This window comes from Diceros bicornis, chromosome 19, assembly GCF_020826845.1.
Source record: "Diceros bicornis minor isolate mBicDic1 chromosome 19, mDicBic1.mat.cur, whole genome shotgun sequence".
Taxonomy (NCBI): Eukaryota; Metazoa; Chordata; class Mammalia; order Perissodactyla; family Rhinocerotidae; genus Diceros; species Diceros bicornis.
Window position 1 is genome coordinate 21,848,352 of NC_080758.1, and position 25,455 is coordinate 21,873,806.

Sequence of the window (25,455 nt, forward strand, 5' to 3'; positions counted from 1 at the left end):
CCCTGTGAATTATCTGCTAGCCGGCAGCTCCATCTATCTGCTTATTAATGCAATAAAAAAAAATCAAACGAGCCTTCTGATTCCCAGTCCCCAGGGCCCAAATACATGACTTGGAAATGACTCTTTAGTAAGTCTGATCAAAGGCTGGTTGTTCAGTAATTAGAAATCACAGCCTCTTCCTCCAGGCTGGGGGGTCATAAACAACCATTAGACGGGCTTTTTATTTGGGACGGACCAGAAACCTAGACGGGTCCATTTCCTCCTAATTTACACCCGGTGCAATGGGGAAAGCAGCAGGAGGCTGAGTTTTCCCTCTGGGAGATCCACTGGCTCCTGTGTCTGCAGCAGGCAAGAAGTGAGGGAGGGGGTGCATACTGAAGCGAGCCCACGAATTGAGATGGACAGGCACCTTAGAGAGCGGGCATCAGCACCAGATCCAGGGCTGAGCGAGGAGCGGAATCCCTTGTCCTCCCTTTGGGGAATGTGGTCAGAGTCGAGCCTTGGAGACCATAGATGGGACTGACCATCGAAAGACCCCTCAGGCAAAAGAGGGTGGGCAGTAGGGAGGTTCAGCTGGAGTACCACTCAGTAAATATTTATCGAGGACCTACTAAGTGCCGGCACTCTGCTAGGCACAGGGATCAGATGGTGAATAAAAAAGACGGTGCCTGCCCTTAAAGATATAACAGGCCTGAGGGGGAGAATGATCCATCCTGGCAGGAAGGTAAAGTCCGGAGTCGGAGAGGGCGTGGGTGCCCCTGCCGAGGAGGAGGAGTGTGGGAGCAGAGGCCACATGGACCTCGCCCCCAGAGCTGGGAACAGAAATGTCTTCACCCTCCCAGAATCTCTGGGAGTATGCTGCGCATCTGGAAGTGCAACTTGCCGATCCAGCTGTGGCCTCCAAGCCCCACCTTCCTCCCTGCCTTCAAACTTTCGTATACTGGACGTTGGCGCCCAAGAACAGGAAGTCCTAGGAGAGACAAGACAGGACAGGATGGTAAATGCACCCTCTACTCCAGAAAATGCCTCTCCCATTTGAAGGGAGGCCTGTGTCTGGAGAAACACAAGCTCTGGCAGAAACCAGGTCAACGCGTAAATTGTGAGTGTGTCTCCGTCCCCAAGGTCTCCATAAAGCATAGCCTTTGCCAGCTACCTTCTCTAAGGCAGCAATTTATCTGTCATTTCCCCAGCTGCTGCTTCCTGGCAGTCCTCATAAATGTCCTTTGTGTCACCTAAATTTTCTCTCCTTGGCAAATAACACAAAATTGTGAGCCGCTGGGATTTACTCTCCTACCTCCTCGTAAGTTTCCATCACCCAAAGGGGTGGGAATTCGGAACTCAAGGCAAGGTCCAATTCTTTCTCATAAGGACCTATCCCCTGCCTTTGGTGCTCAAACAAATGGACGGAGCTGACCTCAAAATTCTAATGAATATGATAATATATAATAAATCCTCTAATCACTTCCCATGTGCCAAACTGAGCTAGAAAGCTTTCAGACTTGGCCTCTAATCTTCACAAGAGCCCAGTGAACTCTGGGCTGCACCCCATTTACAGAGGGGGAAACTGAGGCCAACTGCGTGAACTGTCACTCCATCTTTGCTTTGAATAAAGATCTGTCTGACTCCTTGTAACTACTCTATAGTACTTGGGTGTTGATATCGCTGGGCCCAAAGGGGCTTTGGACATTTGTTTTTCAAATACGACAGTTGGTCAACATTTCATTGCTCCTGGCCACTCTGCTGCCCTTCACTCTCCTTAGTTGTTATTTGCTGGATGTTGACAATGTACCAGGCACAATGCAGCATCTCCTGTAACGCTCACAGCCCATGAGTCATCCCACCTTAGAGATGCTATTCTAGAAAGATAACCTTAACTGTGGGGCACGGGTGGACCATAAAATGCTTGGTCAGAATAGTGGAGATGGGCCGGCCTGGTGGCACAGTGGTTAAGTGCACACGCTCTGCTTCAGTGGCCCCGGGTTCGCCGGTTCTGATTCCAGGTGCACACGGACGCACCGCTTGTCAGGCCATGCTGTGGCGGCGTCCCATATAAAGTGGAGGAAGATGGGCACGGATGTTAGCCCAGGGCCAGTCTTCCTCAGCAGAAAGAGGAGGATCGGCATGGATGTTAGCTCAGGGCTAATCTTCCTCACCAAAAAAAAAAAAAAAGAACAAGAGATTTGAGAGGTTTCCCTAGAAAAGACAGACTTAATCATTCTCTGAAAACTTACTATATGCCAGGTAGTTTGAAAACATTTAACTAGGGGCCAGCCCATGACGTAGCCGTTAAGTGTGCGCGCTCCACTGCGGCGGCCCAGGGTTCGGATCCCGGGCGCACACCGACGCACCGCTTGTCAGGCCATGCTGTGGCGGCGTCCCATATAAAGTAGAGGAAGATGGGCACGGATGTTAGCCCAGGGCCAGTCTTCCTCAGCAAAAAGAGGAGGATTGGCATTGGATGTTAGCTCAGGGCTAATCTTCCTCACACACAAAAAAAAGAAAAAAAAGAATAGTGGAGAATCCAATATATTCCTTGGTGTTAAAATATCTAAGTGAATTATGGTCCATCTGATGGATGGGACAGTATTTAATATGGGAGGGAGGGGACTAGACTGCCAAAAGGGAACAAGCCCAAGGGGGTGATGTTAAGTTTAAAAAGAAAAAAAACAAAAGTAAAAAAGACAGGTATGAGCACCAGCAATGCAACTATCCAAAATAAACAAGCACAAACTTTGTAACTGCTTAGAGAGAACTCGAGAGGCTGGAAGGAGGTACCCCGCAATCCGATCTGTTGATGTGGTGGGGCAATGTGATTATAAATAATTTTCAAAACTGTGTATAATGTGGTTATGTTACTTGTTTAAAACGGGGAGGAGGAGCACACCAAACATATATTTATAATAAAGCTGTTCCACTTAAGAATTTAGAAGTTTTAAAAATTTAACAAATGGCTTTCCAAACTTGACCTGTTGGCAAGTCTAGGATTGCAGGATTTTCAAAAACGAGCTGGTCTTGAGGCTCCTCCAGGTCACCCCTGGTGGCAGGAGCTGTGTCAAATGCCTCCTGCTGCAACAGAGGGGCACTTCTGAACGACACGTGGATGGCTTTGTGGCGTCTAGTCGTGCCCAGGGCATCCCTCCCCAGTCCAGGCTTCCCAGCTGCAGGCTGGGCTGCGTCCCACCCACTGAGTCATGGCCTCTGAACCTCGCAAGCTAACCAGCCCCCCAAATCCTCAGAGCCCCCCCCCAGAACCCACTGACCTTGTGGATCTGGAGAACAAGGTCGTAGAGCCGAATATGCTTTAGCAGAGGGAGGGGGAGGCCTTTTGCCAACTTATCTGGAGGTTGAGGCACAACATTGAGAGAGATTTGTTAAGAAATAACAATCATAGACAAAGTTTTACAAGAAAAAAAGGTCCTCTCTGCAAATGCTATACCCATTTAATTATCACCAAAGACTATGAGGTAGGTGTAATTACTATGCCCATTTTACAGATAAGGAAACTGAGGCGCAGGGTGGTCAAGTAACTTGTCCTAGGTCACACAGCTAGAAAGTGGCAGAACTGGGATTTGAACCCAGGCAGGCTGACACAGGAGCCTGAGCCCTCAGCCACAGTGCTATACGGAGGAAGTGGCAGGTACGGGCAGCACACACTCGTGATAAGAAGCTGGTGGACGCCCCCTCTCCGCCCTCCACCTGCTTCTGTAGCAGCCGAATGAAGCAGGGCCTCATGGAAAGAGGGTTAGGGCTTTATGCTTTAATTTTTGACTAGGGCGTTGGCAACTGACTGGGAAATGTGAATTCAGAGGTGGGCTACCTTGGGCCTTCTAGATTAACTTGGTCCTCAATCCTTCACCTGCCACTTCCGGGTGTGGGGGCACGTCCGTGAGTCCCTCCTTCCCTCTTATGAGGAGGTTCCCCCGCGCTCCATAGAGCGCAGTCCCCAACCCTCGTTAGAGCCCTGGAGGAAGATGAGGCTGACTTCAACACTCCCATCTCACAGACAGGCCACTGAAGCTCAGAGGAAAGTGACTCGCCCAAGATCACACGGCCTGTAGGAGAGCCCTGTGATCCAAGTCCAAGGCCAGCTCTCTTTCACCCAAAGGGCAATGTCCACTCGACATGGAAAAATCCACAGTGATTCTTACCGTTGACCTTGGGGTAGAGGCTGTTGAGAATGTGGACGTTTAGCAGCGCCTCCAACACCTCCACCTGGTGGAGAGCAGGAGAGGTACAGTCACCACCTGTGCCATCTTGCCCTCCAATAACCCTCCACGCAGCCCCCCTGGGGGCAGGGTGGCTCTGTATGTACTGACCTGGCAAGAGTCTTGAAAAAAGTAAATTGCAGATAGATACCTACATTATGTCACTATTTTATAAGGTAAATCTATTTTGAGACGCACATTTATATGTGTGCAAAGGGATAGAAAAATTTTGGAAGACTGCACACCCAACTGTCTTTCCTCTAGGAAGAACATCAAGGTCTGGCTTAGCCTTATCTTTAGTATTCAATTTTTTTACATTGAGAATGTTTTCCTGAAGAACTTGTGTAATAAAAAAAATTTTAAGTCAAAACAACAATTATGAAACACCACTTTTAACACTCACTATGTGCCAGGTATAGCGCTCAGAGCATTACATTTGTATCTGATTCAACCTTTACAAAAACCTCTCTAAGTTGACATTAATGTCCCCATTTCGCAGATAAGGAAACTGAGGCCCCTAGAAGGAAAGTGGCTTGCTGGAAAGTGGCTTGCTAGAAACTGGGCAGAGGGGTCAGAATTTGAATCCAGATTTATCTGATTCTACAGTTCTTGCTTTTTACATTCTATGTTCAGAAAACATGACAGGGATGAGTTTTTGTGAACTTCTACATATGATCGTTTTACTTTATAGAATATTTTTATATGCCATGCACAGATACAATATTAGTATGTCATTATTCACTTCGTCCTTTATTCTCTGACAGGGGTCATCCTTCGGGGTCCCTGTGGGCCCTGTCTCTCCCCACACTTTATGTGTTCATTTCCTCTTCATAAGAGAAAGTCTGGGAAGAGGAGGGCAGAGTGACGGTGGTCAGAGGGGCCAGCATCCGTGGGAGAGTAGAGAGGAAGACGACTACTGCACGTTACAGTCTATCCATCTCCCCCTCCGCCTGTGGAGAGCAGCTGCCATCGTCCACTTTCCCTCTTTTCAGAAATCTCTCCTCAATCCCTTCAGCCCACACCGACTTCCCATTCTCTTTCCTCCTGTAATAGGCGGCCATCTATTTCACCACTTTGTCCTCCTTGTGAAATCATCACTTAGTTTTGCCTGCCCGGCAAGCAGTGCCTCTTGTTTTAGTCACAGGGTCTCTAATTTCCCCTGGGAACCCACCTTTCCAGTCCTAGTCCATATGATTTGGGGCTGTAAATCCTGGCTCCAGGAATGAAATCCATGCTTGGCCGATTGGTCCAATTTCTGGCCACAGTGATTGGCTTAAGAACTGGCACATGACTAAGATTAATCCAATGAAAGGTAGCATATGGATTTTTCCTTTGTAAGTCTTTTTTTTTAAATGAAGCTACAGAAAATTTTCCACTAATGGGAAGAACCTACCTGAGAATGAAGCCAACACAGATGAAAGCAGAATGCAGGAGAGATGCAGGGAGATTCTTGATGCACTAATTTGAGCACCTGGATCCAGCTGTGCCTGAAATCTCTAGCCTTAGTTTTTTTTGTCGTTTGTTTTTTAGTTATATGACTCTCTACGTTCCTCCTGTTTGCTTAAGACAATTTGAATTGCCTTTCTGTTCCTCGCAGTTAAAAAATTCTGTCCAATAGATGATTTAATTAATATTTAATTATAGATTTAATTAATATTTAATTACATGTTGTCTTATATTGGGATGTAACTGTTCCTTGGCCCTGTTTTGTGTCATCGAGAGCGTCTCTACTTCTTTAGGGCAGATAGCTGCTCTTCTCTTTTTCTATTTCCTACTCTAGGTGCCATAGTATTGCTTAGTAAACGCTCTAAATTAATTACTGTCCTAATCATTTCATAAATAAAAATAACAATAACTTACATTGAATACTCCAACTTTGGATTCTTTTAGTTCCATGTGTACCCTATAATGAATCACAGAAGATTCAGAGATGTGGGCATTACGCCCATGGGAAACCTAAGCAATGTTGGGGGTCCCCAGAAAGTAGGAGGCACCTACTTGACAAGGCACAGGGTCAAGGATGGGGTAGAGGTGGGCGTGAAAAAGATGATTGAGTAACCAAAAACAATGGTACAATTATATTAAGAAGACTGGAAGAGGAGAGGTAGGTAGCATAAAAGGGCCCAATGTTTATCATTTCAGGAAGTCAATATAGCGAATGTCTAAAATTATAGATTAAGAAAAAGCAGAATTAGTAAATTCTTTGGAAACTTGGAAGTAATGGGGCTTAGGTGGAAAGGAAGTTTGTGGAGGCAGGACCAGTGGGGCAAAAGAATTGAGCCAACTGGGGAGAAACTCAAGTTTCCTTCCCAAATCGTGGGCCCCCAACATTGACAGGTGGGTCTCCTCGCATCCCCACCCCCAGCTTCAGAGGCTCAGCTATAGCGTCCAGACGGAGCTCAGTTGGGCGCCCCCATGTGGGCAGGAGGATGACTTACTTTCCCGGCTTCAGGAACCCAGTGATCTTGGTAATATTAAAGGTCAGCACGGCGGACACATTAGTGGCCTGGAAAAGCCAGGAGAAGGACACGGGTCTGAATGAGGGAGGTGGTCAGAGACGGGAAGGACGACCATGAGGACCAGCTTCTCCTCTGAACCAACAGCCCCAGGAGTTAGAGCAGGGACTCGCCCACTGACCTGCAGACTCCCGGGAGGCTCAGTGTCGGTGCTCAGACACACTTGACCCTGAACATTTGCACTTGAAATTGCTGACTATGATAGCAGTTCACCTTCGAACAGACCACTAGGAGAAGGTGCAGAGTGCCCATGCCTAGAGATCTCTAAAGGGGATTGATTCTAGCTGTCTCAAGATTCAGACCTAGCAATAATAATATTAATAATAATAGATTCTGCTTTAATGTAAAATATTTTGGTAACAATATCAAATTGCAGATGTAGCATCTAGGAACAGCTACCCTTCCAGAGATTTGTCTTGTGAGTTTCAAACCTGAAATAAGAGAGCAAAGTTCTCTATCCAGTGAGCAGGACCCCTAAAGGACTCAGAATCCCTTCTCTACTGGGGGGGGGGCCCATCGAGAAAGGAGAAACCACTCTCAATATTTAATGCAGAGGGAATTTAATATAGGGAATTGTTATACAAGTGATGGAATTGCTGAGAAGCCAAAAAAGAGATGGAGAGGCAACTCAGAGAGTAGTAGAGGAGGAAGCTGCTTCCCCCCAGGACTGGAAGGACAGAGGGAGGAGTTGGGGTTATGGGAGCAGCCACGGAGGAGACATAGTCTCTCTCCAAGACAGAGGAAAAAATACCCTGGCTTCTTCCTTCCTCTCGCCCTCCATTCTCCTGACAGTGCCTTCCATTGGCTGACCAGCTAGAGGTCAGAGTGCAAGGGAGCCTGGGAAATGTAGTCTTCAGGGGTCGGATGTAGCTACAGAGCAGAGCAAATGGGTCAAAGACCCCCATGCCTTCCTCCCCACCACAGCCCAGACTCACTTAGTGGGAGATGCATGCTTAAACAAATAAACCTGCAAACAGCTACGTAAGCATCTTTATAATAAATGCCATGAAGAAAAATACTAGTGTGCTACAAGAAAAAAATGACAAGGGGCCTAAGGTGGATCAGGGTCAGGGCAATCACGAAAGGCCTTTCTGAGCAAGTGATATTTAAGTTGAGATCTGAAGGAATTAGCCAGGACGTAAGTAGGGGGAAAAGCATGCAGGAGAAGGGAACGACATTTGCAAAGGCTTTGAACCTTACCAAACCAAGCCGGAAGACAGGCTCCCTGATGGAGCTGGGCAGGACCACAAAGGCCTCAATCTCCATCTGGGGGGCCAAAGACAGATTCCCGGGGCTGAAGTTCAGGAATGGGGCCGGGACCACTGCTCCCTGGAGCTCCAAGTTCATGTTGGGGTACAGCTTAGCTAACTGGAGGGTGGAATGAGAAGATTAGGTCAAGACAAGGAAATATGCATGCTTGCCAGGAGAGCCTTGAGGGAGTCAGATAAAGCTGAGAATGCTTTTTGGTTGGTTTTATTTCCACAAAATGATCTGTGCTTTTTCTCTTTAACCATAAAACTGCACATCTTCCCATGTCAGAGCCTGTGTCATCTGTTTCATGGCTGCATTGTATTCCCTTGTGCATGGGTACTGTAACTGATCTAACCCTGTTGGGCATCAAGTTGTCTCCAAGGTTTTGCCCTTAAAATGATCACCCCTCTGTGTGTTTTGGGGGGAAACATTCCTAGAAGCGGAATTGCAGAATCAAAGGGCAGCGATATTTTTAAAGTTTCTGACAGGTATTGCCAAACTGTCCTCCAGAAAGGTCGGGCCAATTTTTTCACCTCCTACCCCTCCGCGGGCAATGGGTGAGACCGATTGCTTCTCCACACCCTCATCGCACTCAGATAACTGTACATGCGGACACCAGATGCCAGTGTTTTTGAAATTTGACACAACTAGATCCCACCATCTCAAAAGTGCTGGCAATTTTCTGTTTAACTGGAATTTAACTTGGGGGCAAGATTGTTCCTTTTTGCGGGGAAGTTGGTAGAAGAACAACAGTCCCATGAGCCTTTTGGTTATGCAAATATGAAATCTTCATTTATTGTAAAAGGGAGAGGTCTAGAAGGCTGAGGAGGTCAACCACTTTACTAAGAAGGTGGGCTGGGTTGATTATGATGCAAGCAGGAAGGGGAAGGGAGAGTTCCTTCCCTTCCTGGGGCAGAAGGATGTTGGAGCCAGGATGCTGCCAAGGGCCCTCCCAAGCGAGCACAACAAGGAGGCCGATTGGGCTGTCGTGGGGCGCTGGGGAGAGACAGGGCCTGTAGGGGGCGCCTAATGGAGGGACATGACCCAGGCACTGCAGGACTTGAAGTTTAAAAATTTCCCACCATTTAATTCCTCTCAGCCATCATCAGGCCTCTGCAAGGCATGTTGAACACTACTGCCTGTCTGTGCTGCGTCTTGCGGGACTCGGAAGGTGGGGAGAGGACAGGTGGGTTTCTGTGGGATTAAATGAGACGCTGCATATGAAGAGTTGAGCCCAGTGATGACAGAGCTACAAGGTTATTCACTGCAACAGTGAGGTAGCCAAAGACTGGACACAATCTCACATCCTTCCATGGGACGCTGGCTAAACAGCTATGGTGAATCCATTCACTGGGGGACTGGACACCCGTGAAAACAAGATGAGGAAGCTCTTTATCTACCTATAAGGAATGATCTCCCGGTACAGTAAGGGGAAGAGTAAGGTGCAAAATGGTGTGTATAATATGCCTCCATTTGTGTAAAAAAAGGAGAGAAAAGACGCACAATGTTTGTTTGTATATACACAGAACATCCCCAGAAGGATGTATACAATCTGATGAGATTGGTGGACTCGGGATGGGAACTGGGTGGTTAGAGGACAGGATGGATGGGAGACTTTGCACTCTATGACCTTTTATGTCTTTGAAATGCTGAGCCGTGAGAATTTATTATCCAGGCCTATAATTTTTTAAGCACCATGGACAGTGCCCAGCCCCCAGCACGCCCTCTTGTAATTGTTTGATGTTATCAGCCAGGGTACATTTTGTGGGACGTGTTGGCTTCCTTGGGACTCTCAGACATCACCAGTGAAAGACTGGACAACATGGGGTCCCACGAGACACGGGGCTCAGGCTTCGATTGTGTGGGCTTTGAAGGGAAGGGAGCCTGAAGCCTGCAGCACCCCGGCCTTCACTGGGGGCCTCGCTGCCGCCTTCTGACTCTTGGCTAAGCTGAAGGAGCGTGGAAGTTTTGAAGAGAAAGAGCTGAAGGCTAGTGGGGCCTTCAAGTCCCCAACAAGGGCTGAGGGGACTCACCCGGGGGATGAAGGGGCGGAAGGACTTGGTTGTCAGTCGGATGGGCGACTCAGGTGGAATCTGCAGCAAAGAGACACAAAGAAGCTTTAGGGTGCTCCCCCCGGAGCTGAAGGTCTAAAGAGAGACGGGAGGGTGAGGGGCTGTTCCATAGTCAGCTTCTCGACTGCCCGGGGTTACCATGGCAGTGACGAGATGCCTGTCCTGCATCCACCACGAGCACGTGAGTCCCCAGGGTCTTGGCTGCTCTCCCTGAAGCTTAGGTGACATGTGGGACCCCCTCAGAGGGTCCGTGAGGGTTAGACTTACAGTCATAAATCTGTAAATATGACTTTGTTGCTGTGTGTTCTTGCGCCAGTCCCTTCACCCTTCTGAGCCTCAACGTCCTCACCTGTAAAATGGGGATAATAATGGTCCCCACCTATCAGGTCACTGTGAGGGCTAAATGAGATGGTGGGTCCAAAGCATTCAGCACAAGGCCTAGCACGTAGTGAGCACTCAATTAAACACAGCTGAATGGTCCCCTCCACTGAGAGACAGGACGTACCACAGGCGGATTGGGGATCAAACATGATAATAGAAGGAGAAAGCCTGGGCGTGAGAAACCATTTGAAGGACAAAAAGTCCCTCCACCCGTCTGGCAGACGGTCCCCGACTTATCACCAGGGGAAGCTGGATCATCCTGGCTGGACCACAGTGTGTTCGCCCACCATCCTGACATTGTACATGAGGCCTCAGCTTTTACAAAGAGCTGCAAGAAACAACCTTCTGAAATCCAGACATACTAGAGAAACTGGAGAAATACTAAAGATGTGAGCCACTATAAAATTTAGTGTCCCTTAGACAAAGCCACACTGGAGACAGTTGTTTCAGAGCTAAATGCTAGGAAGACTTTGTCTTTCCTTTCCACCACTAGTCACTAAATCATGTACCCTTTCCATTTTGGCTACAAAGAAGCTCCCAGACAGATTTGTGATTTAAAAAAAAAAAATCAATTTATGGGACCAGTGTCTTCATAATTGTGCTTTACTTTTAACTTGGTCTTTATTTCCTATTCTGTGTAACGTGGGGGATCAGAATCAGCTACCCCAAAATGTGTCTCCTTGGCTTAATTATTTTTAAGAACAAAAGACTCTGAAAGAAACTTTGACCTTCCCTCTAACCGCCTAAAAGAATTTAAGGTAGCAGGGCCTGTCCCCAGGATAGGCCATCACCATAGATAATTCTAGGTGTGGTGACAGCAAGGCATCTAGCAAGGGCCATTTTATCAAAAGATCTCTTTTGGGTCCCAATGTCTATAGATGGCCCAGCAAACACTTGTGTATCAAATGTTTGATTTTCCATCTCCATGTGAACTTCCTTCCTCTCCTTTGAAGTCTCAAACCACTACCCCCAACACCCTCCTTTGTCTCTAGCTGAAGATGGTATTTAAGGTGGTGGCTTGGCCATCTTGGCAAGTTACTCAGTTTCCTGGGTTTCTCCCATGTATACATGTTATTAAACTTCGTCTGATTTTCTCCTGTTATTCTGTCTCATGTTAATTTAATTCTTAGACCAGCCAGAAGGACCTAGAGGGTAGAGGAACTTCTCCTCCCTAGAGGAGAAGTTTCTCCCCTACAGTAACTTTATGCATGTATCGGTGTATCTGTTATCCTGCCTCATTCACTAAATCTTTTTTTAAAAAATTTCCACAAACCATCAGGATGAGAGAAAATATGAATTAGAATAACAGATCTAGACTGGGGGAAAGTAAAAGAGACAAGCAAGCCACGGTCTTCCACGGTTCTTAACTTTGACTTTGAGGTTCCTGGCAGCCAAAGTAAAAAGGAAATTGTGCTAACATATTTTTCCTGGTCTTGATTTTTTTTCTTAATTATAATTTACTATTTCACTGATGTAAACGGGGTGGAAAGGAAAGAAGGAAGGCCAGGTGACATTGTCATTCTGCCACCATCCTCACCATGTCATCCGTGATGGAGAAGTTCAAGTACCCGGCCTCTTGATAAACTAGGCTGGCTGTGTTGAAGACATAATCAGAGATGGCAAAGTAGACCATTCTGTTGCATTCCTCAGGAAGACTCATGACAGGAGCACCGAAGGGAACTGGGGAGCGGTGATTGTGGTTAAAAATTTCACCCTGGAGAGAGAAATAGGGTTCAATGGAACTTTTCAGAGTCTATCGCAGGGCTGGACATCTGGGCTAGGTAGTCACCTCTGCAGCCTGATGAGGAGGTACTGGCTAGAGACCCTGTCTGAAACTCCGCCATTAAAGATGTTTTCCTTTGGGTCAAAGTGTTGTGTATCCAGAATCTCCTAATGAAAAGTGCCCCAGAAGCCTTGGTGTACTAACCCACAGGACCTGACGGCCGGCTCCTCCACTCCACCTCGGGCCAGCCCTGATTGATCTCACCTGCGTGGTGGGACGGGGGGGGGGGGGGGGGGAAGGAGGGAAGAAGCGGAAGGGGAGGTTTCAAGGCCTAAGACACCCGTGGGAGGATCCTGGCTCTGGGAACACTCCCCACCACTCCACATTGCCCTGCCCTCGACACAGCTGGAACCACTGGGGAGATGAGGACAGATCTGAAGCCAGGGGGACAGCAGGCCCCAAGAAAGGGCTGACCCTAAGGGAATGCCACACTGGGGCTGGACCCACCCCTGCCCCTGCCCAGGACCCTCACCTTAAACATCACGTCCAGCACTTGGTCTGTTACCCGAGGGGCCTGCATTAAGCTGTAATCGATGCTGGCGAGACTGTCCATCTCCGTAGTGACTGTGAAGCGGGGGAGGGGCAGGATAAGGAGCCAGGCGACGGAGAAGGGTGGGGGCTCTGGCTGGCCCACACTCCCTGCGACTTTCTTCAGGGCCCCCCGCCCCTCTGCCTTAAGACCCTCCAGCCAGCCCAGCCCTGGGGCAAAGAGCTGCTTCTCCAAGAAAGAGACGACACGGGTTCTCTTGTCCCACTGGTGGATTGGCCACGGGGGTGTGGTATGCTCAGCGTGGAGGGTGAGCGGGTTCCAGAGTCACACACACACCCCAGCGTGCATGCACACACCCTGAGGGCAGGAGGAGCCCAGGCCTGGCAGCCCCTGCACCCCTGGAGCTTCATGCCAAGGAAGCCACGCAACGGGGAAAATTCTCCAGCCAAAGGTACTCCTCCTCAAGTCTACAACCGAGGCCTCAATCTTCAGGGAAACCAGCCTCGTACCAACACGAACCAGATAACCAGGAAGGTCAGACCACGTCCAGGGCCCAGCCACTCCCCTCCAAAGCCCCAGGGGAACAGGAGTCCTGTGTCCGTGCATTGGGCCATTTGTGCCTGCCTGTGCCCCCACTGAAGGGGGACATCAACAGGTGAGCGTGGGGGGTCCTGGGGGCCAAGGCCTCAGAGAACACCTCAGACAATTTGTCAGGCTGTCCCTCCACACTTCACGTGCTCATCCTAGATCTGGGGCCTCCCCACTTGTAGGGGATTGTTCTCTGGGTACACTTATACGTATGGGCAAAGAGCTTGTGCGAGGTGCTCCCTGCCCCACTGTTGGCAACAGCAAAGGATGGCAACAAACCTACATGACCAGCAGCCGGGGACTTATTAAATAAACAAAGCCACATCCATAAGACGGAATACTACGCAGCTGTTAAAATGAGACCTGTTACAACCACTTTGGAAGACTGTTTGGCAGGATCTGATCATACTGAACCTGTGCATATCACGTGAGCCTACAATTTCACTGCCAGGGATGGACCCAAAGACGTGCATCCATATGTACTAGAATATTCATAGCAGCAATCCCCATAATGGTCTAAAACTGCAACTACCCAAATGGCCTTCAGCAGTAGAATGGATAAATACTGGACGGTTCCATTCATGTACAAAGTATAAAACTAATCTTTGCTGGTGGAAGTTGGGATGGTGGTTACCCTGGAGAGGTGGGCCATGACAGAAGGAGACAGGAGGGGCTCTCAAGGCCCATCCTGTTCTGTTTCTTGATCTGGGAGCTGGTTACATGCCTGTGCTCAGTTTGTGAAAATTCTTTAAGCTGTTCCCTTATGATTTGAGCCCTTTTCCCTATGTATTAACTTCCACAGAAAAGTTTGAAAAAATGAAATCAATTTATGTGTGCTGATATAGAAAGATCTCCAAGATATAAAGTTACAAAGGAACAATGTCTATACAATGCATAGACTAATGCATATTCATAATTATGCATATACACATATCTTCATAATTATGCATATACATACATATTCATGAACAAAAGGAATACATATATAAATGTATATTCATATGCTTATGTATGTGTATATTTATATTTGTACATGCAAAGAAAATATCTGAAAGGATGCACCCAAAACAGAGGTTACCTCTTGGAAGAAAATTTGGGGAGAAAAAGGGACTTTTAATTTTTACTTTTTACATTTCTACCCCATTTAAGGTTTTATAAGGTATGTACATGCTTTTACAAAAATTAAGAGAAATCGACTGTCCCAGGAGTGGGTGAGGTGCCCTACCTGGCAGAGTTTGGAGATAAGGCTGTAGGTCAGAGGTCACCGAATTCTGGATCTTTTCACAAATCTGAAAAAAACGGAAGAGAAAGCCTGAGTGAGTTCCCTGGCTTTGGTCTGGCCCTGTGCTAACTGCTTTAGTCACGTCATTTTACAAATTTGCTCACTGATCATTGATTCTACAAAAATTTGTAAGTGCTTATCACATGCTGGGTACTGAGGGAACAGAAATGATGAACAACATGTGGGCCCCATGTGGACCTCAGTAGGGTCCAATTGAACCTTTCACAGTCAGTCTCGGGGCTGGACATCTGAGCCAGGTGGTCACCTGCACAGCCTGGTGAGGGGACATCGCTGGAGGTACTGCCTGAAGATCTACCGTTAAAGATGGTTTCTTGCGGGAGGCCGTGGCCTCGCAGAGTCTGGAGTCGAGTAGCAGAACGAGGCAGTAAGTAGAAACGGCCACACGAATGAACGTATAATTAATGTAGATACTTCTTAAATGTCATCACTTACCAGTTTGGCTGGATTGATCAATATTCCCTGTTGGCCCTGACGCCCAGGGAAGACCAAACACTCGCGTCTGGTGGGCTACTGCATCCTGCGTGCCACTTATACACAGACCTGGTTGCCACCACTTGAACTGCATGCTTCTCAAGAAAAGGAAATGTGTGTTCCCAAACCCATCTGCTATACTTGCTATTGTAATCACTTGAATGACTTATTATGTAAACCAATGAAATACGACAGAGAAAGAGTTATTTCTATGAAAATCGACTATAAGTGCTTTGGAAAGCTGAGTTGCTTAAAGAAAATGCTGTTAAATTTGGTGTGGACAAGGAAAGCTCAGGAGGAAAAAAGTCATAAAAATCTAGAAGGATTCTGCACTGGCGTTGTTTCTCAAATGTTTTTAAATTGTCATTGTGACTGAAAAAAATCTTAGCTGGAATTTGTGCAGATCAATATTTTATGCAACGAAGGCAATGCCAATCAGGAGACTATTTTCAAAGAACACTTGTGAGCCGATGTCAAATGAATTTACACTTACTGTATCTTAAAACGTCTGGATTTATATGTAAATATTTTCTTCCTTTATGTGTGAGTGAGAGAGTCCTCACTGTCAGCAGCTTTTTTGATAACCAGCTACCATCTGTTGTGCAAACACATGTGCAATGAAGGAGAGAGACATGGGGGGTTCCAAGGGCATGTGATGGGGCCCTGGCCTAGTGTGGGGATCAGAGATGGCTCCCTTGAAGTGGTGACATTTTAAGGGCAAGCTAAAGGGTGAGCAGGCATAGATCAGGCACAGGGGTGTGGAGAGGGCTATGCAGGAGGTTGGGCAGGCACGGGGGGAATCTTAACCCCCCTTTGCAGCTGGCTCAGTTTGGGGAGAGGAGGTTGGGAGTGGGGAGCTGCCATAAGGAAAGAAAAAGCATGGGGAGGAACATTCGTGGTTGATTTCAGGGGAACCAGGAAACTGTTGGCCTCTCCCAAGACTGTTTCTTCTTGCTTTTCCTTCAGACGACAGCACAACAGACCATCCCAAAGGCCTGAGCCTGGATGCCCCAGCCCCGAGGGGACCTGGATGATCAGGGAGGGGAAGCCCTCTGGTACCTCCGTCCCAGACACACAGTAGGGCCTCTTGGAGAGGCAGGTTGGGGTAGTGTTAAGGGTGTAGCAGGTGAGTTGAACAAACCTGGGTTCAAATCTGTCCAGCCCCCTCTGGCTGTGTGACCTTTGCAGAATCTCCCTCTGCTTTTCGTCCTCACCCACAGGATTCAGTGACAAGGCCAAGTGCTTCCCAGGGTGCTTTGGGGGGCATAGGGGCTGAGAGGGTGAGTACATATGACCCAGAGAGCAAGCAGGCAGCGAGTGCTCATTCTTCTTCTCAGCCCTGCTGGTCAGGCACCATGTCCTGCCGTGAGCAGGGTGATAGAAAGATCTTGTACCATGCAGTTAGTTTTCCTGGGAGAAGGAGATTTCTGAAGACCCACAAGGACCAGGAGTCAGGTGAGATCTCCATCTTTCCTGAGACACCCAGCCCCTCTAAGGCCTTTGGTACAAGCTCCACGGTCCCGACCTGGCCTATCACCAACAAGGTGACCATGGGGCAAGTGACTCCACCCCTCAGAGCCTCCTCGGCCAGATGTGGAAAACGGCAGCTCCTTCAGAGACTGTGGTTAAGACTCAATGGCACTGTCTGTGCAAAGTGCTTAGCACATTATTCCCGGCCAAACCCCAGGCTTGGTAAAGAGCTGCCAATATTATTATAAATAAGAATAGTTATAATGATATATTCTATATAACATTGATTATATTAATTTATCAAAACAATAATTATCATGGTACTTTATTACCTTGATAATTATTATGTTATAAATAGTTGTAATGTGTTACTATTTTATATAATATTGTTATTAATCATTATCACTACCATCAACAGGGGAGTATAAATCCACACCACTGAAGAATATTATGTCCCACTCAGAAAGGCATGGCAACATGGCAACGGGGGCTTGAGAAGGAGGTTGGCATATTTTCCAAGCTCACCTAGACCCCAGGACCCCAGAACAAGAAAAGGAGCGGGATGCAGCTTGCCACACACAATCTGTGGGGTCTTCCTGCTACTCCCGCTTCAACCACCAGAGGGCACTAAAAGCCAGACCAGAGGTTGGACCAAGGGGGTGTGTGTTGGGAGTGTGTGGTGGGGGTGTGTGTGGGGTGTGTGTAGGGGGGTGGGGGAGTGTGTGCGGGGTTGTATGTGTCTGTATCTGTGTGGGTGTGTTTTTCCCTTTCCTTCTGCATTACTTTCTCCCTTCCCTAGCACAGTCATTGCTACAGACAACAGCCCCAGTTATACAATACCTCGGAAATAGGATTTGGGGGGAACTGAAGGTCAACAGCCAACCTCTTTGTTTTCTCCAGAGATTACAAAATTTAGAGATTTCACATAATTTTTTTAATGGGAAAACCGGACACTCTGTTGCTGCCTCTCCACCGAAGGCAGGTGCTCATGAGCTCACCCAGGTAGAAAGCAGAGTTCCCACCTGGTTCACGAACTCCCTCCCCAAGTTTCCTGCCTGGTGTCTGCAGGCTCCTAAGTGCTGATTCCCTTTTGGCCTCTGTGGAATGCAGGGCAGTGGGGGGCAGGGAGCAAGGCCAAGCAGAGTGAGGGCAGGAGTCTCCGCTGGGCCCCTGCTCTTTTACCCCCGGCGGAGCACCTAACCATTCTCTGCCTAGCTGGACAGACCTGGAGTCCTATGAGACCTGTGTTTTGCCCCCAGTTCTGCCACACACCGGCTCCATGACCTGGGGCAGATGATTTGTCCTTTCTGGGCCTTGGGCCCAAGTATGTCTGGGCCAGCCCCCATGGCTGTCCAGGGCCAGGGGTCAGTGAGGACGTGCGCCCAGCTCTTGCGTGGCTCAGCGGATGCCAGCAGCTGGGGCGTTCTTACCTTGCTCTCTAATACTTCTTGGAACCTGGACTCAATCTGGCTGTGGAAGAGATTCAGCAGCCACCTGGGGATGGAGCACAGTGGACGGTCAGCTGTGTGCCCCTGAATGCAGGCACGGCAAGGGGGCTGAGAAGGCTAGGCCCCTGCCTCTGGCCAGGCCAGTCTCCAAGGGAGCCCTCTCCATCCCCTCCTGGTACCCTGCTGTGCCCCGGAGTCGGGGACAGAAGGAAAATGCAGGGCCCACCTCCAGCACACTGCCTGATTCCGCGCATCTGGCATCCCAGGCCCCTGCTGAGCCCCAATCAAATCCAGTAGATTGGGGGAGGGGCTTGAGAAGCCACATTTTTCTAATCAAGGAAATTGAGAATCAAAGAGATTTGCCCATTGTGTATATTTTTCACAAACTCTTCTTTGGCCAAAAGCCTTTGTGTTCCTCCAATAGCCAAATTTCATTTGCCTGATGGTGGTCCCCTGAAGTTCATTTTTTTGGTGGAAATAGCACACCAATATTCCGGCTTGAATCTGCATTTGTTAATCTCAGCAGGGCCCCCCAAGAATTGCCTCCAAGTGCCTGGGATGGGCTCCTGCATTAAGCCTGGACCCTTATGCTTATCAGAGGCCAGGCCGCGGGCTGAATGGGCCTCAGGCGGCAACCAGGAGTCAAACTGGTCACTGTCCCAGCGGTGACCTACCCCAAATCTCCTGATACGTCCACCTCCACGTCAGAGATGTGGCTGCTGCAGCTGGAGACAGTGACCGTGGGCCTCCCCGAGGGCTCGCTGCCCAAGAGGAGGTTGACGGAAGTGGTGATGTCCTTCACCCACACGTCAAAGGAGCCGTCCAGTTTCCTGGAGGAGATAAGAGAGGCCAGAACTGATTCCTAGACTAGGGTTGGCCACCATTTAGGGGGAGAATAAGAAGCTCAATTCTTACCCCAACATAAGTGGAGCTGGAGTAAAAATTTCATTCCAAAAAGTTATTACAAACATTTATTACAAAGCAAGGATTTATTATAAAGAAGACCATGGAAGATCTAGAAGAAAGCCTGGGTTCACTTGTTTATGGTCAGGGATGGGCACAGGCCTCTCTCAGCTGGAGCAAAGTCTCAGAAGCCACTTGCTAGCATAGAAATTAAAACTTTAGTCAATAAAAAACCACCATATGCAAAGTAAAAAAAAAAAAAAGTTGCATCATGAACCAGCCAAAGAGTTATTTCCTTATCTTGAGCTAATACACGAGCAAATTTCCTTAATACACAAAGAACAACCCTATACAAATTAATAAGGAAAGGATAAAACAGCCCAAAAGAAAAAAAAAGAGATTGAAGATATGAACAGGAGGTTCAATTGCAAATAAGCATATGAAAAGTTATTAAAAATGAAAACAATGATGCCAGCTCTCACCTATCAGATCGATAAAAGTTGTGAAGTTTTAATACCCAGTGCTGTGAGGGTGCGGGGGCCAGGAGCCCCAGACACTGTGTCCGGGACAGCACATCTGGGACACGAATTGGTGGGATCTCAATGAATTTTAACACGTGTATCTTTGGCCCAGTAATTTTGCTTCTAAGTCGTTACTTTGTGGCTCTTCCCGCCAAGATACATGTGGGACAGCTCACTGAAACATCATGGGTAACAGCAAAAAACGAGGAAACAATCTAAATGTCAACTGGCAGGGACGGGATCAGCAAGTCCTGGGCGCCTGTGCCGTGCAGCCTTTGAAAAAGGAGACCAACGGGGCCCGCCCCGTGGCTTAGCGGTTAAGTGCGCGCGCTCCGCTACTGGCGGCCCAGGTTCGGATCCCGGGCGCGCACCGATGCACCGCTTCTCCGGCCATGCTGAGGCCGCGTCCCACATACAGCAACTAGAAGGACATACAACTATGACATACAACATTCTACTGGGGCTTTGGGGGAAAACAAACGGAGGAGGATTGACAATAGATGTTAGCTCAGAGCCGGTCTTCCTCAGCAAAAAAAGGAGAATTAGCACGGATGTGAGCTCAGGGCTGATCTTCCTCACAAATAAATAAATAAATAATTTTAAAAAAAGGAGACCAATGGGGGCCGGCCCGGTAGTGCAAGTGGTTAAGTGCGCGCGCTCTGCTGCGGTGGCCCGGGGTTCACCAGTTTGGATCCTGGGCGCACCCACACACTGCTTGGCAAGCCATGCTGTGGCGGCGTCCCATATAAAGTGGAGGAAGATGGGCACGGATGTTAGCCCAGGGCCAGTCTTCCTCAGCAAAAAGAGGAGGATTGGCAGATGTTAGCTCAGGGCCAATCTTCCTCACAAAAAAAATAAATAAATAAAAATAAAAAAGGAAACCAAAAGTGGTCTATCTATACAAGGAAAGATTACTCATTCATAAAAAGGAATAAGGTTCTGATGCACTCTACAATGTGAATGAACCTCAAAAATGTTATGCTAAGTGAAAGAAGCCAGACACAAATGTCACAGATTGTACGATTCCATGTATATGAAATCTCCCGAATAGGCAAATCCACAGAGACAGAAGGCAGATGGGTGGGTGCCCGGGGCTGGAGGAGGGGTAACTGGGCAGTGACCATTTAACGGGTACAGAGTTATCTCTTGGGGTGATGAAAAAGTTTTGGAACTAGATATGAGTGGTGGTTACACAACATTGTGAATGTACTAAAGGCCCCTGAATTGTACCCTTTAAAATAGTTAATTTTATGTTATGTGAACTTCATCTGTATAAAAATATTACATTAAAAAAGGTAAAAAAAAAATGAAGTAGATCTTCATCTGCTCGTATAAAGAGGTCCTTAAGATACTTCAGTGAAAAAAGCCGGGACAGAAGAATAGGGCTTGATTCCTTTCATGGAAATCGAAAGAATGTGTCTATAGAGGTGATATATATACCGAGCATCTTTCTAAAACAGTGCTGTCCAATAGAAATAGAATGTGAGCCACATAGATAATTTAAAATTTTCTAGTAGCCACATTAACAAAGGCAAAAAGAAAGGTGAAATTAATTTTAATAGTATATATTATCATTTCAATATGTAATCAATATAAAAGTTATTAATGAGATTTCTTAAGTTCTTTTTTGTACTAAATCTTCAAATCTGGGGTTTCACACTTACAGTAGGTCTCAGTTTGGACTAGCCACTTCTCAAGTGCTCCATAAAGACATGTGGCTAGAGGCTACCACATCAGACAGGGCAGTGACAGTCAGGTCACCCAGAAGAGACTGGTCAACCCTCCTGTTACGGGCTGAACTGTGTCCCCCCCAAATTCATATGTTGAAGGTCTAACCCCCAGGATCTCAGAATGTGACTGTGTTTGAGACAGAGCCTTTAGAGAGGTGATGGAGTGAAAGTGAGGCCATTAGGGTGGGCCAGAATCCAACCTGACCGGTGACCTTCTGAGAAGAGGGGATTGGGACACACAGAGAGATATCTGGGGTGCGTTCACCCAGAGGGCCACCACGTGACGACACAGCGAGAGGGCTACCTGCAAGCCAAGGAAAGGGGCCTCAGAAGAAACTAAACCTGCCGACACCTTCATCTTGGACTTCCAGCCTCCAGAATTATGAGAAAATAAATTTCCATTGTTTAAGCCCCCCAGCCTGTGAAATTTCATCATGGCAGCCTGAACAGACTAATCCACCTTCCATCCAAGGACCTCAGAGGTCAGAGAACAGCTCATTGCTAGAGTTAGTGCTGCGGGGAGCCACCCCTGACCAGCGGCAGACGGGAAGGGATCACACGGCTGAGCTGGGCTAACTCAGGGATGGGCTCTGCCTCCACCGTCTCCGGAGTCCCCAGGAGGGTTGAGCTCCAATCAGCAGCCAGACTGACTCCCTTTCCTCTCTGCCTCACCACAGACCCCTGCGGATCTTTCCTTAGATCTCTTCCCAGATAAAGTACTTGCACTTGAACTCTTGCCTTGGGGTCGGCTGCTGGGGGACGCAAACTAAGACACAATATTATCTCATTTAGCTCGCCCATGACCCCATCAGAAAGCATGAGAGGGCAAGAGACTCATCTGAGAGCCAGGACTTGGACCCGGGTTGACCTCTGGGCTTGGGCTCCTCCCGCCCACCATGTGGCCTTTCTGTTGAGCTAGGAACACCTCTGACCCAAGAAAGATGGGAGGCTAAGGCTAAGGCTAAGGGCTGGAGAGCCTGGGAGCAGAGTCAACTTACACGAATGACTTGCGCACCTTCCACTTGCCGTGGACCCCGATGGAGGAGTCAGAGATGGCCAGACTCAGGCCCTGGCCGGGGAGGGGCGTCAGAGCAGAGCCCAGCAGCTCACAGCTGGAGATGTCCAGGCTGGGGAAAGAAACACGAGGAGGGCGGCCTCAGCCCCAGCTTGGTCCAGCCTCAGCCGGGAGCTTGCTCTCACCCCCGACCTCCTGTGGGGACCAGGCCAGCAGAGCCTGCTTCAGGCAGGCGTGTGGCTCCCCCACTTACCGAGCACCTGCCGTGTGCCTGCACCGACTATGCGGCCACACTAAGCGCTTTACATCCATCATGTCAGTTAGGGCTCACAGAGTGGTCCACACTGTTCTTGCGTCCCCCTCCCAGAGGGAAATAGAACCTCTCGGATGGGATGCATTTGGCCAAAGTCACACAGTCAGGATCAGAGCCCACGAATCTCATGATCCTGGGTGGGATCCAGAGTCGGGGGCATAGATGCACCCCCTTTGGGTTTGCAGCTCCTTCTCCCAGCCGTCCCCTCCCCACATCCAGGTAGAGGAATCAGGTTCAGGGAAGGTCAAGGGCAGCCTCAAGACGCAAAAAGGGCTGGGAGAAGAAAACCAAGATGACGACACGTACTGCGGGGCTGTCAGTGGGAAAAGTATGGTCAGGTTCCATTTTATTTGCCTGGCACATAGTAGGTGCTCAATAAATGTTTGCTACTGCACTGAATAAAAGAAGGAATGAACAAAGCACTCAGTGGTAATGAGCAGAGGGCTGTGATGAACTGTGGGCTCAATTGCCCTCCCTCCACTGCCCGTCCCTCAAAAAGTGTCTCATGCCTTTATTTTAGCATCAGCTGCTCATGTCTAACAACCCTTTGAAGACTCAGCTCAGATGCCCCTGCCTCTGGGAAGCCTTTGTTGATGCCCCTGGATGTACGGAGACCGGCTCTGACAGTTGAGCTTCTATAGTTAAAGCTGAAGGTCTATCTTCCCTTCCAGACTCCATCCAGTGGCCAGACCAGAGCCTGGATTATCACTCCAAGGAGTAGCAGCTTCGTCCCCATTTTACAGATAAGGAAACTGAGGCTCGGGTCATGCAGCCAGTAGGTCTCCATTAATCTTTCTTGAATGAACGAATGGAGGAGCCCAATTCCCTCCCAGAACCTCCCTCTGAACTCTGCGAGGAACTATCCCACGGTCTGCCCCAGCGAGGTCCTGACCCAGTCCTGGGGCTCTCCTCCCTTCCTCTGCAGACCGCCCCCCACCTGCCCAGCCACCTCGGGGCCCCAGCAGAAGGGAGCCCCACCTGTGGAACTCATAGCGCACGCGGCCGAGGTGGCTGATCCTGAAGTCCCCGGTGAAGTCGGGCAGGGCGATTCCGTGCAGCTTTCTCTGCAGACCCACCAGCCCCTCCTTGGCCACTGTGGACAGGAAAAAGCTGGGAGTCAGCCTGGTCTGCCCGCCTGCCTCCGCTCTAAACCCTTCTGTGGCTCCCACCTGCCCTGGGGAGAGAGGCCGACTTCCTTGTTAGCACTAATTACACTTACAGGTTACTGAGCCCCTCTTGCTACCATGCGGCGTGAGCAACACTCAGGAGCATCACCGCATTTTAGGTGGTGTTGTTATGTTCGTGCCCATTTTATGGATGAGCAAACAGAATGTCTTTGTCAGCAACTCCACCAGGGGAGGAGGCTGTGTCCCTGGATGGGGGTTCCTCTTTCCTGTCCTTCATGGCATCTGGCCCGGGTAGAAGAAACTGTAAGGATTTTAGGGACAGAATCCTGGCGTTGGCATCTTTCTAGCTGGGTGAGCTTGAACAATCCTCAACCTTCTCTTCCTCCCTCTGTCAAATAGCAATAGTGACAATGCTTTCCTCACTGGGGTGGCCTGCGGATTGAAGGGGGTCATCGCAGAGTGCAAAGGGGACCGCGAGATACAAAGCACTCCGAGCTTGGCGCCTGGCACACGGCAGGCGCTCAGTAAGTGCCTGGAACAGCAAGTAGGGTTCACGTTATTAAAAATATGCAAAGGACCAAAGTGTCCAACTCTCGAGGATCAGTTAAATGAACAGGGTACATTCACACAGTGGAAAGGAACAAAAGGCAAACTTTGCCTGATTTAGGGTTTCAATATAAACAGCATTTACTAGGACCTTCTGCTTGGTCTGAGATATGCAGGACCCAGGACTCTGCCCTCCAGGAGGGCATATGGACCAGCAGCCTCCCCTTCCGCCTCTTTCTAACCTGCACTCCTCCCTCTAGCAAATGCACATGCTGGTCTCTCTGCCAGAATGCTACCCCTTGTCTCTGGCTAAATCCCACTTATCTTTTCTACCTCACCTCTTCCAAGAAGCCTTCCCTGATTTCCCTCTCTCTGCCCCCAGCCAGTCTGGGCTCCCAACAACCCTACCCAAGGGAATGTTATTACCTCATTTAACCGATAAGGCAATTGAGGCTTCACAAATGTGAGGAGCAGCCCTCGATCAATTACTGTGGGGTGGAGTATGTAGACACCCCAGATCCCTGGCCCCTTGGATGGATTAATTCTGAGGGTTTGTTTCAACATCTTTTTAAAAATAGTCCTACTTTTTCCTATCCTTTAAAATTGAGGTGTAACATACATAAAGTACCTAAAAGGCACTAATCTTAAAGGTATTGCTGGGTAGTTTTTAACTGTCTGTGAACTTGTGTCACCACTCAGAGCAAGATGAAGCTCGGCCCCAGCTCCCTGCAGCCTCCCTCATGCCCCTGCCGGGTCTCCACCTGCCTCCGGAGGCAACTTCCATCCTGACCTCTAGTTTTAAGGCACGTGTTTTCAAACTTGACCAAGGATTTTCCACTGGGATCATTTCAGACACTGGGGTGGCAGCTGGTTGAATAACACACCTCTCCTGGCTGCCTTCCTATCCCATCTCACGTTCCCACTCCCCTACGGTGTTTTCTGGAATCATCTCCCAAATCAACTACTTGCACCCAAATCCTTATCTCTGTCGGCTAGTGGGGAAGCCAGCTAAGACAAGTAAGGTTCCCTAGTGGCCCAGTGGTTAGGAGCCAAGGCCAGAATCTGAGCCAAGGCCGCCTGACCCGGAAGGCTGCACCACCCAAGGGAGAGTGCCCCATCTGTGCCCTTGCTGTGCCCAGAGCAGCCAGGCGGGTCAGCCAAGCCCAGCTGATAGCCGCAGCCTCTCACCATACTCCAGGCCCTTGTCGGTGATCCTGGCAACCAGGCCAGGGCTGTGGCCCGGGGCTCCCGGGCTGGACGTGAGCAGCAATCTCAGCAGAAGAGAGAGCAGGGTCCCAGCCGAGCCTTCCATCCTGGATTCC

At 48.8% G+C, this 25,455-nt stretch overlaps 1 protein-coding gene across 2 annotated transcripts; it reads right to left on the reverse strand.

Annotated features, from left to right (window-relative positions):
• Positions 1-579: 579 nt before the first annotated feature.
• On the reverse strand, positions 580-25,455 carry LBP (lipopolysaccharide binding protein). 2 transcript variants are annotated; one of them, XM_058562123.1, is made up of 15 exons: positions 25,322-25,455; positions 23,439-23,553; positions 22,131-22,259; positions 18,653-18,808; positions 17,961-18,024; positions 14,512-14,575; positions 12,681-12,772; positions 11,963-12,139; positions 10,006-10,065; positions 7,922-8,089; positions 6,644-6,711; positions 6,066-6,108; positions 4,149-4,212; positions 3,261-3,337; positions 580-970 (listed from the first exon to the last, which is right to left on the reverse strand). In XM_058562123.1, exons 1-15 carry the CDS (start codon positions 25,443-25,445, stop codon positions 926-928), a joined length of 1,446 nt encoding a protein of 481 aa, XP_058418106.1. In that variant the 5' UTR covers positions 25,446-25,455; the 3' UTR covers positions 580-925. The 2 variants fall into 2 exon arrangements, with proteins under 2 accessions (XP_058418106.1, XP_058418107.1); XM_058562124.1 differs by lacking the exon at positions 7,922-8,089.